This window comes from Notolabrus celidotus, chromosome 8, assembly GCF_009762535.1.
Source record: "Notolabrus celidotus isolate fNotCel1 chromosome 8, fNotCel1.pri, whole genome shotgun sequence".
Taxonomy (NCBI): Eukaryota; Metazoa; Chordata; class Actinopteri; order Labriformes; family Labridae; genus Notolabrus; species Notolabrus celidotus.
The window spans coordinates 27253774-27272841 of NC_048279.1; the positions used below are offsets into that span (position 1 = coordinate 27253774).

The 19068-nt window shown below is 38.5% G+C and overlaps 2 protein-coding genes and 1 long non-coding RNA gene across 3 annotated transcripts; 1 reads left to right on the top strand and 2 right to left on the bottom strand.

Annotated features, from left to right (window-relative positions):
• Positions 1–2458: 2458 nt before the first annotated feature.
• LOC117817663 lies at positions 2459–9392 on the bottom strand. The gene is made up of 5 exons (XM_034690414.1): positions 9293–9392; positions 3979–4335; positions 3404–3520; positions 3250–3308; positions 2459–3151 (listed from the first exon to the last, which is right to left on the bottom strand). The coding sequence occupies exons 1-5, from the start codon at positions 9390–9392 to the stop codon at positions 3017–3019; spliced, it is 768 nt and encodes a 255-aa protein (XP_034546305.1). The 3' UTR covers positions 2459–3016.
• A 219-nt stretch (positions 9393–9611) lies between these two features.
• On the bottom strand, positions 9612–11579 carry LOC117818038. The gene is made up of 6 exons (XM_034690896.1): positions 11481–11579; positions 11012–11347; positions 10418–10774; positions 10143–10268; positions 9862–9905; positions 9612–9779 (listed from the first exon to the last, which is right to left on the bottom strand). Exons 1-6 carry the CDS (start codon positions 11521–11523, stop codon positions 9663–9665), a joined length of 1023 nt encoding a protein of 340 aa, XP_034546787.1. The 5' UTR covers positions 11524–11579; the 3' UTR covers positions 9612–9662.
• Positions 11580–11712: 133 nt separating this feature from the next.
• Positions 11713–18201, top strand: LOC117818043. The gene is made up of 2 exons (XR_004632288.1): positions 11713–11825; positions 17911–18201. It is a non-coding gene; the product is annotated as an uncharacterized LOC117818043 (long non-coding RNA).
• Positions 18202–19068: the final 867 nt, after the last annotated feature.

Genomic DNA, 19068 nt, shown 5'->3' on the forward strand with positions numbered 1-19068 from the left:
CTCACACTCACACTCACACTCACACTCACACTCACACTCAGTTAAACATACATTCACACTCACCCCAGACAACCAAACAATGCATGGAAGCTTCAGCATTTTTTTGCTTTAGCTTTACATTTAGGTGTGAATACAAAGGTTTTTATCTCACTAAGACATACTCTGTTTTAATCTCTGGTAGTTTGGTGTAACTTTTGGTTTAACATCTTAAAATGACAAGTAAAATAACACTATTTTGTATTTTTTTATTTAGTAAAACCACAACATTTAACAAATGTAGGTCAAAGCGAGCAATGTGAGGACTGTGTTATGACCACACTTGTCTGTAGTTTTCACTCCTCTGTGATGCTGTCAGAGAGGGGAGGTGTTTAACATTCACTGGCTGGTACCTGCTCGTTTTGTCCTGAAGCACAGTTTGCAATGTGAGTTTGTGTGGTAATCAAGCGGCAAACTCCGGTCTCAAACGATGAAGCCAATGCGGAAGTGATATAAACTGCAATACATCGAAAATCCGCTTGAGGCTTGCTGCAGAAACACCGGAAACCACATAGATATGAATGGGAAAAAGACGATCTTTGCAGCATTAATAAACATGTTTACAGCCTGGTTCAAAAAACGGCTTGGCCCTACAACGCTAATCCCTCTAATGGCACACACTGTACGGGGGGTGAATTTTTTTCTAACGTGACGGTTCAGAAGATATTAAGATTATGAGTTTTGCCCAAATAAGGACATGACTGACGTGACTCCCGGTCGGGAACACACAGCCATTGGCTAAGAGACTCACACTACGTCACACTCTGCCTAGTTGAGTTCCGCATTACCAATATGGCTGCCGCCGTCGATTTGCTTCAAAACAGCTCTCAGGAACAGATGGGTGACGTCACGTATACTACGTCCATATTTTATACAGTCTATGGTGGTAATAACATTAAGTTTGCCTGATTGTCTAAAACAAAGTGTCAAATCCTTGCTGAAGTCGGTTTTAACATGCATCACTTTTGAGCAATCATGGACGTCCACCTTGTCAATGAATCTTTGTGAAATAAAACCAAACATGAACTTGTATTGATCTCCTGTTTGCTTTTCAAAGCGTGGCCTAAAACAAGGCCGGCTCTGGCAGTTTTGTTGCCCTGTGTGAGATTAGCATTTGGCACCCAACCTCTACCAGTACTACCCCACAACCACTGAGATATGTCACAACATGACTTATTAGTGATGGATAGACAGTTTCACATGCCTCCATTGTTGTTGTAAATCATAAAATGACTCAAAATCATACCATACCATACCATACATGTAACATAACTGAGAACATTTTTTTAATTTAACAAGATAGATTTATTGAACTAGTATTTTCCTTCTGGTTATAGTATAGTAAATATCAAATCATTACAACACAATTTTTGATTTTTAAAAAATCTGTTTGGATTAATTGTGGAGGAAAATCTTGACATCATGTGTAACAAGTTTGATAACAATGGAATAATAGCAGAGAGGCTTAATCTGTCCAGTTTATCAGTCACAAAGATATAGCATGTATAACTAATTTGGTATGATTTTTTTATTTATTTATTAACTCTAGTAATGTAGCTCCTTCACTGAAACTTGGCTAACAGAGCCAGTTAAAAAGGTCGGCTCTGGATTGGACTCATGAGCAAAGTTTGCTTTATTTTAATGGATGTGAATGCAAATCTTCTGTTAGCAATACAAAGATGAATCTAAACACAACAAAAACAAGAGCAACCAGTTGTTAGCTGCTCATTAGCAGAGATATTTTTTGGAAATCAAAACTGTAGAGTGAATAATGTAGAAATACACAAGAAACTTGAATTTAATGTTTGTACAAAAATCAATCCAACAAACTGCTTTGAAACACAGATAATCAGAGATGATAACATTGATATTCTGGGGCACCGTTGGCCTAGCAGTTAAATCGCGTTCCCAATATGAAGAGACTATAGTTCTCATTGCAGCAGTTGTTGATTCGACTCCTGGCCTCGACCATGTGCTGCATGTCTTTCCCCACTCTTAACCCCCACATTTCCTCTCTCTCTTCAGCTGTCCTCTCCATAGAGGCGAAAATGCATACAATTTAAACTTAAACCAAATGCATCTGATTGGTTATTGTGTCATTCAGTTGAAGAGCATTTCCTGCCACACTCATTCTTTGTCCTTGATTTAAAGACATGCTAAACCATTCAGCGTCCCGGAAACATTTGGCCTCTACTGACAAAGCTTTGATTTGACTTTTTTTCTTGATCTCCCTCAGCTGTTATGCAATGACAGAAATCACCTCTTCATGACTTAAAAAAACACAAGATCATACAGCCATGTTGAAAGCTCTAATTTTATTTACAAGGCAAGTTTTTCCATTAGTTATGTTCAAAATGAATAAATTACATTTTAAACATAAAATTATTTCATTAGAAAGGAAGAAAGTTAAAATAAGGTCAAAATGAAGTAAACAGGATCTCAGCTTTGTATAAATAAAGTGACATACTTTCTTACTAAGAATTTCTTTACAGTCTGCAGTTTGCCTTCAATGAAGCAAAGGAACAAAAATTCAAAAACAGCATTTTCATCAAATGTTATAATTTTTTTCCATTGCAGTAAAAGAAACTTGTAAAGCCTTAAACCTTCATTCAAGTCAAAACACAAAGAGGAAACCTTCCCTCTTTTCTAAAAAGCCTTATTAGACAAACCTGTTTCAACACATCAAGATGAAATGCTCAAAACTCAAGAAAAAGGTGATAGATATATGATGCACAGATCTTTAGAACATCCCTTCGAGGCATCACTAACATAAAATGATGATATTTGTATGTCATGATGATTCACTCCACTTTGAAGACTTGAAACTAACCACTAACAGATTAGACAGCATATAACATCAAATACACAAAACATTTAAAGTTATTTCAAATGAAACACTGTTAATCGCTACCTGCTGATCACTAGTCAGAAAAAAAAAGTTTTCTGCAGTCTTGTGAACAAAAGTCCATTGTGTGTTTTGCTAGTTTGTCACAACATTTCTGACACCGCTGTACAACGTCTCTTCCTCTGCTCTTTTCATGTTTCTTCTCTCACCTTTGACAGCTTTCTTCTTAGAAAACGTTGGTGCAGCATAAACTAGTGATCTCTCATCTCTCTGAGGATGTACAGCAAAATTTGGCATGATGAGACTGATGTAAATATCGACAAGAAGAGAAAAACTCTTTCATCTTTTTGTATCTTCATGTATCTTACCTGCCGTCTTTGCTGACCAGAGTTGGCTGTTGCAGAATTTCCGTGCTGATCAGCAGCAGCTGTTATGAAGTAAAACCAAAGATGAGTTGGTTAATCTACACAGAGCTGTAATACTAAATGTTTGAACGATTCATGATGGGGTAAGATTTATTACTTTTGCAAGAAGATTTTGTCTTGATGGTATAAATCAGGAGGGCTATAACAACCAGACAGATAGCCAAAGCAGCTGAGAGCAGAAACAGAGGTATGTTCATCATCAGCATGTTGTTTCCTGATACAAAGCAAAAATAGCAATTCACAGTTATTTTAATAATATATTTTTGGATGATTAAAGAAAAGAACAACTTAATTAATATTTAAGAACACTGCAAATATATTTTTGGTAAATTGTACCCACATCAAACTGGTTCTAGTTGCTTTTTAGATTTGAAATGTTTTTGTTGAAGTTTGAATAGTTGTAGTAAATATTATCATTCTAAATCAATAGAATGTTAAAAATGGTGCCTAGTTTTTAATTTTCATGAGTTATATGTTCTTATCACCAACTCTCATAATGATTTGGCACACTCATTTCTGCAGATTCTGCATTTATTTTAAATTACAGCAGACGTAGTTTGAAAATCCCAAAACTTTGAACATTTTTTTTTAAATATTTACAAAAATGCAACTTGCATCATAATTTGGAATGCAGTACATATAACTGATTTATGTAAAATATCATGCAGTTACCTTCAATGTTGAGCTTTGTTCCATTTCCAAACAATATCTCCCCACATGCAGCCACAGCACAGTAATACGTCCCGACATCAGAGGAGCTGAAGGTCTTAGAGAAGCTGTAGATACATTTCTGCATGGAGGGAGCCTCAGAACTCTCCTCACATCCATCACTTCTGTTTCCATGAGTGTAAATGAAGCTGGGACGGGATTCACCTGATCCAGCTCTGAACCAGAACACTCTGTGTTTTCCTGAACATGGTTTATTTTCAGGATCATAAAGGAATGAACACAGCAGAGTCTTTGAGTCCCATGGACGGGCTGGATCAGGTGAAATGTCTTGAATGACTGTGGTGATGTCAGGTCCTGGTTCTTATAAATTCAACAAACAAAGAGGAAAATTAAAATTTGTTGAAGGTAGTAAAATTAATTAAAGTGAGGTCTGAAGTTAAGATCCATCAATGGACACTTTCCTGGATTGATGAAAACAAAAGTTCTGTAATGATATCTATATTTATGTGAAACATTTTATCTGTTCCAATTTATGGGGTTGATTATATTTTTAAAAAATCTAGAAAAAAAGTGTATGTGAATGTGCATTTCACTTACCTTTAACTCTCAGAAACACTCCCTTTAAAAGTTTAACTTCAAGTTGAGTTTGTTTAACACAAAAGTAAAGTCCAGTATCACTGAGCTGTGTTTTACTGAGAATCAGGACAAATGTTTCAGGCTCTTGTTTTGCTGTGCAGCAAGGAGTTTTGATAACATTCTCATTCTCATTGTCAAAGCTAAAAGTTCCTCCCAAAATTTCAGGCAAATCTTCAGAAACAAGCCTGAACCAAAATACATGTGTTGACAGCCAAGAGTTATTGCGAGGACAAAATAAAGTCACATCATCTCCAACACTGACAGTCTTTGTCTCATAGTTCTCACCGACTGTGCACCCTGAAGAAAATAAAGAAATAATGTCAGTATTCAACAACACAGAAAGAAAGTGTTGGCTCTGTGCTGAACAACTGAATGTATCAACCTTGAAATATAAATCTGGTTTAGTTTAGAAATTTAAAAATATACTTACGACTCAGTCGGAGCAGCAAAAGTGATAAAAAGACAGTCAGCATTTTGTTGTAAGTCCACTTATGACAGCACTAAAATTAGCTCGGACAAGAAGCAGATTCTTCAAGATATAATCATATCAAGTGGGAGGAGACAATAGCAGATTAATCTGATTGGTCTTTCATTATGATGTTGTTCCACTGTTCTACCACAATGGAAAAAAAAACAACTTCAACTGTCTTTCAGGCTAAAGCACGTGAAACACTGCCAGCAGCAAGCTTCTGTTTCAAGTTTGATGGTTGGTTTCTATAATTGTCCCTGAGAGGAAACACACGTAGTTCCCTTTTCTTCTGTGTTTATCATAGACTATATGAAAGAAGTTCACATAAGATCAAGTAAGTTTAATCACTGGTTTTTGAAGCCCCTTTGCAAGCATTAAGTTTAGCATTCAGGTAATCCACATGTTGTTTGAAGCAACCATATTTAGACAATTACATAGATACACATTAGCTCCTTTCACACATGTGCCACAATTCTGAAAATTTGCAGACATTGTGTGGTTGGTCCAAATTATTCTAGATGGTGTCCCTGATAGAGAGAAAAAAATGATACATTTTCTTTTTAAAAAATATGATGTAATGTAATATAATGTATCAAAAGGTGTAATTGAATTGATTTATATTGCATTGCGGTGTGGCGCAGTTGTTGCTCAGTTGACGTGTGTTCTTAAAGAGTTCTTAGACCCCACAAGTTTTTAAGTGAAAACTTATTTATATGAGGATTTAGTAATGTTATTGATCAATACAGCTCTTGATCTCAACAGTTGAGTATATAGTATTAAAATGCTTTAAAATGTGCTTGGTGACATATTTCTTACATGCTTTCAACGACAAACCTTATAAAACACCCTTTCACCCGGCTTGGTTAACTGTGGGGAGTCAAGTGGACTCTGTGAATTACACAGACTGATATTAAGTTTGACATTAATGGTCCTTTCAGCGTAGATTTTAGATTTGCGAGTCTACTGAATTTAGGAAGTAAGTAAGCAGTATCTGGCAGTAGTTAGCTTGTTAAGCGAGCTGGTAACTTTAATTGTAGGTTAGCTTTAGCTCGTTGTATGGCCATTATGGGTTGGCACTGCTATTTCCCCGGCTGCAATAGCAATTTTTCTTTGGGTGCAGCTATCGCCCTCTCGGAACTGTCAAAAAGTAGTCTGTGTCACTCTGCAAAAAAGCTTAGTGGACATATGCTGCGGGAAAGCTAACAGCGGCTAGCATTAGCGTGCTAATAAACAATCACTTCACCCACCCTCAGCTACAAGAACGTTTATTAACCTAAAACTAATGCCCCCAGTTCACAGGCTGCTGACAATGCTGATCTACTCTCTGCAAGTGGCTTGCTATCTGACATGCCCGCTGTGGTAATACGATGATATGAACAACAACAACTTGCCACAGGACTTTTCCTCTGGCAGTTTTGACAGAACAAAAGATGGCGGTATTTCCTCATTAAAAAACGATCTCCTTGATTTGTCTGTCAAGTCAGAGAGACTGAGGGGATTGACACATAGGGTTATATTGATAGTCATAAAGATTAATGGCTGTGGCACCGGTGGCTTAGGCCTTAAGTGCGTGTCACATATACAGAGGCTGTGGTCCTCATTGAGGATTGGACTCCATTTGCTGCATAGTTACATGTTCTGTCACTGCCAAATAAAATGCTAAGTTTACCCCAACTTATAGTTTTAAGTACTGCTAATACCATCAACCTCTAAATATAAATTACCAACACGTAATGTGTCTAGCTTGTAAATAAACAGCTCTTTGCCCTTGGGTCTAAAAAAAAGTGATAACATCATTACCATTGAGTTTAATAAAACATTGATTGGTTTCATATCGTACATTTATAAAAACACCAGAACAAAAGGTTATAGAGACAGAGGAGCCACCTTTGACATTTTGCAAGTCAGCCAGTGTGGATTCATCAGTGAAGACCCGCCCACTCAGCCTGTCAGTTACATCAGCAGACCCCACTTCCTTACAAGCTTCACTTCCATGAGTAGTGGACTTAAAGTCTCAGTTACTATTTTTTTCTTGTGCTTTGAAAGATGAAACCCCATTTTGCAGATAAATATTAGCTCATGCTTTATTTTCATTCAAATGCAGATTCATCGACAGAGTGTCTCTCTATGCAAGAAAAGACTAGTAAAGGTGTCAAACCTCTTTAGCGGGGAATCAGAAAAACTTATCTTGTGAAACAGAGACTCACATTTCAATCTTTTAACAGCATTGGCTGTGTGCAAAAATCCAAACCTAAATATATAACATTTGTATTTACACCTCAGTGTAAAGCCAAACCACAACAACACTGAAGTTTCCATGCACCATTTGGTTTTCTGCTATGACTCTGAATGCATGTTTATCTTTGTGTCGGTGTGTGTGTGTGGTCAAATAGTTGACCACGAGCAAAAACAAAGTTTGATGATAGAGTTGTTCTCAAGATTAAAAAACACACGACACATAGACGAAGTGGACTCAGGAGATGAAGAGGTGCTACATGTCATTTAAAACAAAAGCAATGTTGGATAAACTTTATTTTCCTGATCTACTGTTGACGTGTGTTTTCTCTCTCTCTCTCTCTCTCTCTCCCTGTCTCTCTCTCTGTCTCTAACACACACGCACACGCACACACACACACACACACACACACACACACACACACACTCACACTCACACTCACACTCACACTCACACTCACACTCACACTCACACTCACACTCAGTTAAACATACATTCACACTCACCCCAGACAACCAAACAATGCATGGAAGCTTCAGCATTTTTTTGCTTTAGCTTTACATTTAGGTGTGAATACAAAGGTTTTTATCTCACTAAGACATACTCTGTTTTAATCTCTGGTAGTTTGGTGTAACTTTTGGTTTAACATCTTAAAATGACAAGTAAAATAACACTATTTTGTATTTTTTTATTTAGTAAAACCACAACATTTAACAAATGTAGGTCAAAGCGAGCAATGTGAGGACTGTGTTATGACCACACTTGTCTGTAGTTTTCACTCCTCTGTGATGCTGTCAGAGAGGGGAGGTGTTTAACATTCACTGGCTGGTACCTGCTCGTTTTCTCCTGAAGCACAGTTTGCAATGTGAGTTTGTGTGGTAATAACATTAAGTTTTTCTGATTGTCTAAAACATAGTGTCAAATCCTTGCTGAAGTTTGTTTTAACATGCATCACTTTTGAGCAATCATGAATGTCCACCTTGTCAATGAATCTTTGTGAAATAAAATCAAACATGAACTTGTATTGATCTCCTGTTCGCTTTTCAAAGCGTGGCCTAAAACAAGGCCGGCTCTGGCAGTTTTGTTGCCCTGTGTGAGATTAGCATTTGGCACCCAACCTCTACCAGTACTACCCCACAACCACTGAGATATGTCACAACATAACTTTTTAGTGATGGATAGACAGTTTCACATGCCTCCATTGTTGGTGTAAATCATAAAATGACTCAAAATCAAACCATACCATAGCATAGCATAGCATAGCATAGCATAGCATAGCATAGCATAGCATAGCATATACAAAAACATGGCTGGGAACTTTTTTTTGTTCATGAAGATAGATTTATTGAACTAGTATTTTCAGTCTGTTTATAGTATTATGAATATCAAATAATAACATTTTTTTTGATGAATTAAAATATCTGTTTGGAGTACTTGTGGAGAAAAATCTTGACATCAAGTGTATCAAGTATGATACCACTGGGGGAGCAGAGAGGCTTAATCTGTACAGTGTTTTGAGAAAAACAGATGTTCTCAGAGTCTGGGTACACATAAATAATCTACCCAGTTTGGTAATGTTTTGGTATAAGTTGCAAAGATTAAGCATGTATAACTAATTTGGTATGATTTATTTATTTCTAGTAATGTAGCTCCTCCACTAAAACCTGGCTAACAAAGCCAGTTACAAAGGTCGGCTCTGGATTTGACTCATGTGCGAAGTTTGCTTTATTTTGATAGATGTGAATGCAAATCTTTTGTTAGCATTAAAAAGATTGACATAAACACAACAAAACCAAGAGCAACCAGTGGTTAGCGGCTCATTAGCAGAGATATTTTTTGGAAATCAAAACTGCAGAGTGCATAATGTAGAAATACACAAGAAACTTGAGTTTAATGTTTGTACAAAAATCAATCAAACAAACTGCTGTGAAACACAGATAATCAGAGATAACAAAAACAAAGATATTCTGGGGCACCGTTGGCCGAGCAGTTTAATCGCGTTCCCAATATACAGGGACTATAGTTCTCGTTGCAGCAGTTGTTGATTCGACTCCTGGTCTCAACCATGTGCTGCATGTCTTCCCCCACTCTCTGCTCCCCACATTTCCTGTCTCTCTTCAGCTGTCCTCTCCATAGAAGCGAAAAATTTCTAAAAATATAGCTTAAACCATGAAAAAAACAACCCCCCCCCCCCCTCCCCACTATATTATTTACAACAAAAGGCGTACAGTACCAGCACATATAAACAAACTGTAAAACATACCTTTAGTTACATACATTTTAGTTCTACACAGATAAACGTCTGATTCATACAATCAGCTGATAAAAAATTGATCTGCGAACTCTCTACTCTAACCCAAAAGCCTTCACCGCAGCACAGATCCGCTTTCTCTCCACTATATCTCCGGCGGCTCCGCTCATGGTGAAGACAACAGCAGAATACACTTTAGTTTCCACATCAGTCTGAGAAAATACAGAAAACTATGTTAAAGCATATGTGAAAATTTCATTGAGTGAAAGTTAAAGCTAATGTTTTATGATATACCTGTTGAATTTTCTGACCACCGCTGTTTTTCTGCAGGGCTACAGCTGAATATTGAAATACAAAATACATCAATAAGGATAAAGTAGTGTTCATTTAATTATGTTGAAGAGGTTATCAATGAGTCCTAATACTTGTTGACAGAAATATTTTTAGGTGATTAAAAAGACAGATTATAACATTTATGTTTCAGATAAGCGAAGCAATGACAAAAGTAACAACTGTTCCCTTCTTCAGAGAACACGGTTTATTTAAACATTTTATATGACATCATCAACACTTACATGTGAATTGGTCACTCTGTGCTCTTGCAGTGTGGGAACAGATGAAAGCAATATTTACAATCACAGAAATGACCAAGCAGATCCCTGCTATTACCAGCCCAGTTAATTCAGAAGTTGCAGTTATCCCTAAAAAACATAGAAAAAAAGTATCAATTTTTATGTTATGAATATAACAAGCATTTATAACAAGTCATCACACCCATTTTAGTTTTGTTCCAGAAATAAAATCTCCCCTCATGTATATAACTGATTTATGTAAAATATCATGCAGTTACCTTCAATGTTGAGCTTTGTTCCATTTCCAAACAATATCTCCCCACATGCAGCCACAGCACAGTAATACGTCCCGACATCAGAGGAGCTGAAGGTCTTAGAGAAGCTGTAGATACATTTCTGCAGGGAGGGAGCCTCAGAACTCTCCTCACATCCATCACTTCTGTTTCCATGAGTGTAAATGAAGCTGGGACGGGATTCACCTGATCCAGCTCTGAACCAGAATACTCTGTGTTTTCCTGAACATGGTTTATTTTCAGGATCATAAAGGACTGAACACTGCAGAGTCTTTGAGTCCCATGGACGGGCTGGATCAGGTGAAATGTCTTGAATGACTGTGGTGATGTCAGGTCCTGGTTCTTATAAATTCAACAAACAAAGAGGAAAATTAAAATTTTTTGAAGGTAGTAAAATTAATTAAAGTGAGGTCTGAAGTTAAGATCCATCAATGGACACTTTCCTGGATTGATGAAAACAAAAGTTCTGTAATGATATCTATATTTATGTGAAACATTTTATCTGTTCCAATTTATGGGGTTGATTATATTTTTAAAAAATCTAGAAAAAAAGTGTATGTGAATGTGCATTTCACTTACCTTTAACTCTCAGAAACACTCCCTTTAAAAGTGTAACTTCAAGTTGAGTTTGTTTAACACAAAAGTAAAGTCCAGTATCACTGAGCTGTGTTTTACTGAGAATCAGGACAAATGTTTCAGGCTCTTGTTTTGCTGTGCAGCAAGGAGTTTTGATAACATTCTCATTCTCATCGTCAAAGCTAAAAGTTCCTCCCAAAATTTCAGGCAAATCTTCAGAAACAAGCCTGAACCAAAATACATGTGTTGACAGCCAAGAGTTATTGCGAGGACAAAATAAAGTCACATCATCTCCAACACTGACAGTCTTTGTCTCATAGTTCTCACCGACTGTGCACCCTGAAGAAAATAAAGAAATAATGTCAGTATTCAACAACACAGAAAGAAAGTGTTTGCTCTGTGCTGAACAACTAAATGTATCAACCTTGAAATATAAATCTGGTTTAGTTTAGAAAATTTAAAATATACTTACGACTCAGTTGGAGCAGCAAAAGTGATAAAAAGACAGTCAGCATTTTGTTGTAAGTCCACTTATGACAGCACTAAAATCAGCTCGGACAAGAAGCAGCTTCTTTTACATATAATCATATCAAGTGGGAGGAGACAATAGCAGATCAATCTGATTGGTCTTTCATTGTGATGGTGTTCCACTGTTTTACCACATCAAAAAAAAATACTTCATTCCTCTTTCAGGCTAAAGCACGTGAAACACTGCCAGCAGCAAGCTTCTGTTTCAAGTTTAACGGTTGGTTTCTATAATTGTCGGTGAGAGGAAACACACGTAGTACATTTTTCTTCTGTGTTCACATAAGATCAGGTAAGATGAATCACTGTTTTTTGAAGCCCCTTTGTAAAGCATCAAGTTTAGCTTTCAGGCCATCATCATGTTATTTAAAGCAACCATATTTAGACAACTAAATAGATACACATTAGATCCTTTCACACATACACCACAATTCTGAAAATCTCTCATTGTGTGGTTGGGCTGCACGTTCTGACACAAATCTCTGGACCTGTTTGTTTGGACTTTTGTCTTACTACTCTCAAATGATAAAGGAATGAGTGCAAAAAGCTATGGTTTCCTCTGACAGGGAAAACTGTGTGTTAGAGCTAACTTCTGAATTCATGCAGGTAACTGAATACTCTGTTCATTTAGGGCAGAATTGTTCTGCCTTTGTCTCTTCACTTCTTGCCTCAGTTTCCTGGTTTATGATTTCTACATTTGCGTTCATATTGTGGAAACATCCTTCTACATGTCGTAGTGATATTAATCCAGAAACAGTCACCATTACTGAGAGTCCTCTCTTCTCCAGCATGTTCTACCCCCACACCCTCTTACTACACTGACTGTTTCACTTAATGAGAATGCATCCAACACTGTCAAACCCCAGCTGTGTGAGACATGTGCTGAAGTGCAAGTCCTGAAAATGTCCGGTCCTTAAAGGCCTGATACTGTCTAAAAATTACCTAGATATGTTGTGTGAAAGCATCTCGAATTACACTCCTATCCAAGTTTCCATGACTGATACTTTTCAATCTCATGTGCCATGCCCTAAAACATATTGTGCTTATTATGGGAATGGTGGAGTTGATGGATAGGTTGATCTCCTTGCTTGTTTATAAGTTGAACAAAAGTTAGGTTGAGTCAGCATTTCCAATATGGGGACCACGATATTTAGGTTTCAGGATGCCTCCTCAGAAACCAATGGGTGACCACACTGAGACTACTGTGTCCCTGTTTTATACAGTCTATGCATGGATAACTCCGGGGCTCATATTGCAGATATTATGGTATTCTATTTTGTCCCAGTAAACAAAGTTGAAACTATGAATATATTAGACTACCAAATGGTCAAATGTTTCATGGACGTTGGGTGACTTATTCAAAGGCACCTTTTCAGTTGTCATGATGTTAACTTGCAACTCTGTCACTACCTGTCCAAAGTCTCAAGTTCCGAATACTGACTGCTTTCATGATTTTGGTTGGACTGGAGGGTGGACCTTGAAAGGAGCAAGGCATTGGCAAACTCAAACATATCAAAGCAAAACAGTTGTGACTTACAATATATTTGTTGTGTTTGCAGTGATAAGAGCTGATTATTTATCAAAACCAAGACAGCCTATTAAGTGGACTGGCTGCCTGCTCGCATCCATTTCAAGTAAGAGAGCAGCAGGTGAACAGCACTCACCAGATAACTAAAAATAACTGGTCTTATCACATCAACTCTTCATTTCACTGCGAGGAAGAAGCAAAAACTATCCTGACCCCCACTGCACAGGTTGACAAGTAAATTCCTAAATATAAATACAATTCAGTCAGACAACTCACGTTTACTTAATAAGTTTATTGCAGCATACAGTATTGTGTTTGGCGCGTGGGCTCCGAACTTCATTACTCCTCGTAGATTATTTAAATGCAGACATTAGGAGCAATGAGAAGGACTAACCCCCTCGGAGCCCGCAGGTGGAAGCCGGGGAGGAGGTGGGGACGAACTTCACACAGAACTGAGCAGAACAGCAGGAGCGCTGCAAGCAGAGGCAGAGACAGGGAGACTTGCCGTTTAAATAGACCGCCGAATGAGGATGTTGAGATCAGCTGATGGAGAGGTGGTGACGTGTCAGTATGATGAGCGCGGCTCGAGTTGTCTGCCTGAACTAGCTTGCAGGCGGCGCTCCATTTATATTTGAATTTACGTGTCAGAAAAAGCTGGATCACAGATTCTTTCCAAGCTGACTTACTGCCCTGAAACATGACTGGTGCTTTCCCTTAAGTAATCTGATCAGTCCTTATTGAATAAGCAATTGAAAGTGCACCCATACATATCCATTAGAAAAAGATACTGATACCACTAATTTCATCACATAAATGAACAACACACTATGTATCTATCCAAACTGTCAAACAGTAGAGCCCTTTGTGTCTGAGTGGAAATTACCACTGTTGAGTTAAACACCATTAAAGGTGACATATCACGCTTTTTTCATCAATATATATTGGTCTAAGACAGGGGTGTCAAACTCAAATACACAGAGGGCCAAAATAAAAAAATCGGTGCAAGTCAGGGGCCGGACTGGTTTAATGTTTATTGCAAAACTTATTGAAATGAACTTATTGCACATATTGAACATTGAACTAGCAAAGCTTAAGTTATTGCCTATAAACATTTAAAAAATGAAAAATATGTTGCATTCATTTCTTATTGCTCAATCTGCAGCTTATCTAATGAACGAGCTTTACTAATTTCTTTTGAAAATATTTTTTCAAAACAACATTAGCAAAAAAAGTTCTGCAAAGAAAACAAAAAATGCCCTGTGGTAGCAAGAAAAAGTGCAAAAAGGAAACATTAAAGCTCAGTCTGCTGCTTTGTGATGCACACTAGTCTAAGATACTCAGCATCTCATCTTGGATGCAAGTTTATCAATGTTTGGGGTCAGGCTCTGAGCTGAGGAAATCCTCAGGATTGAGTGAAGGTGTTCATCAGTAAGACGACTCCTGTGAGATGTTTTGTTTAACCTAATCAAAGAGAACAGTTGTTCACACAGGTAGTTTGGCAGCACGGAGAATGGCTCAAGTTTTCTTGCAACATCTGCGTATCCCACACGGGGGGTGTGGTTTTAAAAGCCTTCACTGCAGCGTCTGTGATCACACGGCCCCGCCCCTGAAGCTGCAGGTTGTGATGTCACACAGAAACTTTGTATCACGGAGCTCTGTTGTGTCTTTCCCTTTGCTCTCCATGAACTGACAGATCTCCTCACGCAACTCAATACACCGTTTCAGCACTTTTTCTTGGCTTAGCCATCGCACCTCTGTGTGATGGGGCAAGTCACCATATTCTGAACCCAACTCCTCCAGAAAAGACTGGAAATGGCGCTGATTTAAACACATGGCTCTTATGAAGTTAACTGCTCATGTTACGGTGCTCATCACATGGTCCATTTTCAAGGCTTTGCCACACAGTGATTCCTGATGTATGATGCAGTGATAAACTGTAAGCTCACCTGCGCTGTTTTCCTCCCGCATCTTCTCCCGGATCCTGCCCACTAATCCACTCTTTTGCCCGCACTTCGCGGACGCTCATCCGTCGTCAGTCCCACACGCTTATCCAAAGGCAGCCTCATTTCATTTACACATCTGGATACCTCTTCAAAGAGATCTTTCCCCGTAGTTGTGCCATGCATTGATTGATCTTAATCCCAAAAGTTCCTCTGTTGCGCACATGCACATACTCTGCCTCCCACCTATCTTGAACCCCCCTGTTTTCAAAGTCCACCTTTCGTTTAGCCGTTTTTGGGGGAGAGGGAAAGCTGAAAGTTGACTGCAGGTGACTCGCTTCATAAGGCTGATGACGAGCGGAGTCGGGTAACGGCTCTCGCGTGCGGGCCCTCGATTGACATGCAGTGCATTGTGGGACTTGTAGTTTTAGTGGTGCGTGCAAAATACCGTCGGGCCAGCTCTATAAATAATTTGATATTATCTCGCGGGCCAAAGATAATGCCACCGCGGGCCGGACTTGGCCCGCGGGCCTCGAGTTTGACATACCTCTGGGAACGGATGCCAACTTTTCCTTAAAGGGGACATATCACGCTTTTTTCATCAATATATATTGGTCTAAGAGGTCCCCAAAACATGTCTTTAAAGTTTATGCTCAAAAAAACACTTTGAAATCATATTTTGGCATGCCTGAAAATCCCTCTTCTTCAGTCCTCCTCAGAACACTCTGTTTTCCCTCTGACCAAGCCCCCTCCGGAAGTGGATGTGCCTCGGCTCTCCAGCACATTGATCTAATGTTTACATGTTGGCTGAATATACACGGCTGCTCAGAGATCGCGTTACTTCAACCCTCTGAATCTGATCCAGAATCTGATCCTGACGGAGAGGCGCCTGTAGCAGGACCTTTCTGAAGGATTGGTCATAGATTTAGTGTTTCTTGTTGTTTTAATTATCAGTATGTCGACATGTGTCTTGGGACACAGCTACGAACATGTAGCTATGTGGCTACGCTAACTAGCGCTAGCACTTATCCATGATAAATAAAAATCATCCACTAGATCTTCAAATCTGCAGACGTGGGGAGTAAAACCAACCTCTGCCAGAAAGGCAGCAGGACATTTATGAAGGATTGGTCACAGATTCTGTGTTTCTTGTTGTTTTATTTGTCAGTATGTCGACGTGTGACTTGGTATATAGCTACAGCTACAGCTACAGCTATGAACATGTAGCTATGTGGCTATGCTAATTAGCGCTAGCACTTATCCATGACAAATAAAAATCATCCACTAGATCTTCAAATCTGCAGACATGGGGGGTAAAACCGACCTTTGTGTTTATTAAGACAGCCTACAACTAGCATGCCTCCCTCCTAAGCTCCTTGTTAGCACACATTTGTGCAGGTAGTGAAAAACGGAGGAGGGGATTCAGTATTATTTTGTACAGTCTATGGGCTGAACAAGCTCTGAGCTCTGACTCCGTGACAGACCGGATATTGTTGTTACGTAACAAAAACATGGAAGTCTGAAACGGCTCGTTTCACACACATTTACAGAAAGATGTAGAAATCAAAACAGGGGCAGAATGGATTTTTTTCATTCTCGGGGGGTTTGTAGACATGCCAGGGAAACATATTTCAGGTAGAGAACCATTAAAAAGTCAATTTTGCATGATATGTCACCTTTAAACTCATTGGTGTCATTTCTGTGATTAAAAAAAAGTTTTCGCCACATTTTTTGAGACAGAACAGCCATCTTTGTTATTTTGAGAGTCAATGTGAATGCTTCATATCATCAGTGAAGACCCGCCCCCTCAGCCTGTAAGTTTCATCAGCAGGAAGAGCACAGCCTGGGAGGTCTGTTCAACCATACTTCCACACAAGCTTCACCAACTTGAATAGTGTGAATATTATGTGGAAGGAAGGCTTATTTTGTTGAGCTTTGAAAGATGAAGATAAATATTAGTTCATATCGTTTTCATAAAATGCAGAATCAAGAGGATGTCAGGTGGCTGCCCCTGACTGCTCAAAGTGATGCACATAACATAAGACTAAAAGGTTGTGAAACCTTTTTCTGAATGTGACAGAAAATGGGATCTTGTTGTACTAAATAAACTCTTTAAACACTCCTGTGTAAGACAAAAGCAGAATCTGAATGTTTACTTCCCCTCTCTGACAGCATCAGCTGGTGCATCACTTGTATTTGCAAAGAGCCCAAAATGCAAGTGTGATGAAAAAAACAGCTACATAAACCCCTTTACCTACATCTTTAAGCTGCTGTATGGCTATTTAAAAATCATTTGAATCAAAAGTTAGGTTAAACTTCTTGACAATAAAATGGAGTACGCCGATTGAAGAAAATTAAGAACTGTGTTCACACCTTGGTGTAAAGCCAAACCACAACAGCACTGAAGTTTCCATGCACCATTTGGTTTTCTGGTGTGACTCTGAATGCATGTTTATTTGTGTGTGGGTGTGTGTGGTCAAATAGTTGACCACAAGTAAAAACACAGTTTGATGATAAAGTTGTTCTACAAGCTAGAACAACACACAACATGGGCGTAGTGTCATTTGAAACAAAAGCCACACTGGATATACAATACATATAAACTCATCTGCTTAGTACTTTTATTCTTTCCAAGCCACTTACTCTCTGATTTTATCTTGCACACACATACACACACAATTAAACATGCATTCACAGTCACCCCAGACAGCTAAATCATGCATAGAAACATTAACATAGTTGTGGTTTGGCTTCAGAGTCCTCTTTTGTTATTCTTATTTGTTGTTTTGAGCAGCTCTCACCGGCCTGTCATGCCTCCAGATTAACTAAGTTGTTTTATTTCAATCCCTTATTTTTCTTGTCTTGTGTTTCCTCTTTTATCTTGTCACTTACTCTTGTCTCTTTTTCAGGTTCATTGACTTCCTGGTCCTCTGTGTTTCCCGCTCTCCTGATTACCCCAATGTGTTGCACCTGTGTGTCGTTAACTCACTCTCCCAGAGTGTACTTAAGCTCACTGTCCCCATGTGCCAGTTTGTCTTTTACCCTTGTGTCAGTGTCCCTGCATTGTTTTCCTCTTGTTTGCCCCAGAGTTTTGACCTGCTTTTTATTTTGCACTTTGCCTTTTGCTTTGTGATTTGGATACCTTTGCTTGAACTGTGTATCTGCTAACCTTTGACCTGATTAAACACATTTGAATGTTAGAACTGCCTGTTGAGTTTTCAATTGGGTCGAATTCTTGGTTCAGTATCAGTTGCCTCACTCTGCTATCTGCACAATTTGTACTTCTTTTGTAATAAATAGCTTTTTCTAACTAGAAAAAACTAAAAAACAAAAATTTTTTTTTTTTGCTACTTCCCTTTCCCTTTGACGAGTTGGGTTGTAACGGTATCCCAACAACTTACAGCGGGAAAGGGTGCTATGAGATGACTGTTTTTATCACACTTTTTTTTTTTTTAAGTTTGTGCCTCTCAGTGGTTGTTGCTGTCAGGGAGGGGCCTCGCACTCACTGGTCTGAACCTGCTCTTTTTGGGCTGAACAAAAGTAGTTTGATGTGCCTTTGTGATTTTGCAATGCAAATTTGAAAAATGGATGCAAAACATTAAATCTAAATTGAGCACTAAGGCTTCCATTGTGAATGTAGTCTTTCAGCAGTAAAGGTTCATCCACTTAGTTTGTTTGAATCTGCATTCAAGTAAACATTAAACATAAACTAAGATTCATCTAGATAGTTTGTTTGCATCTTTAAATACTTTAACAGCATTTGAAACTGGAATATATTTAATTTTGCTCAACTTCATTTACATGGCCAGCCCTATAGTGGCTCTTTTCCTGACTTCATATCCTGTTGAAGGTTGTGGTGAGCCCTGCTCTGTACAAACAGTCATATAGTTTGGTCAAAGAGCTGAGAAACAGCCCACTGCAGCTTACGTGTTAGAGTGAAGCTGTTGCATGTGGCTTTGCTCACGACAGAAGCACAGAGGACCTTTTAAAAGTGTTGTTATACCAGTCAACAGGGGTGTTTGTTTAAAGAACAGATATCCTGTAACATATTTTAATGCAGTTTATCT

Excerpts from the sequence above, each read along its gene's own strand:
- LOC117818038 (XM_034690896.1), bottom strand. The coding sequence starts at position 11,523 with ATGCTGACTGTCTTTTTATCACTTTTGCTGCTCCAACTGAGTC. Across the intron at positions 10,775-11,011 it reads AGTGTTTCTGAGAGTTAAAG|AACCAGGACCTGACATCACC; the intron begins GTAAGTGAAATG and ends TGAATTTATAAG. Across the intron at positions 10,269-10,417 it reads AACAAAGCTCAACATTGAAG|GGATAACTGCAACTTCTGAA; the intron begins GTAACTGCATGA and ends TATGTTTTTTAG.
- LOC117817663 (XM_034690414.1), bottom strand. The coding sequence starts at position 9,392 with ATGCAGCACATGGTTGAGACCAGGAGTCGAATCAACAACTGCTGCAAC. Across the intron at positions 4,336-9,292 it reads ATTAAACTGCTCGGCCAACG|AACCAGGACCTGACATCACC; the intron begins GTGCCCCAGAAT and ends TGAATTTATAAG. Across the intron at positions 3,309-3,403 it reads GACAAAATCTTCTTGCAAAA|CTGCTGCTGATCAGCACGGA; the intron begins GTAATAAATCTT and ends ACTTCATAACAG.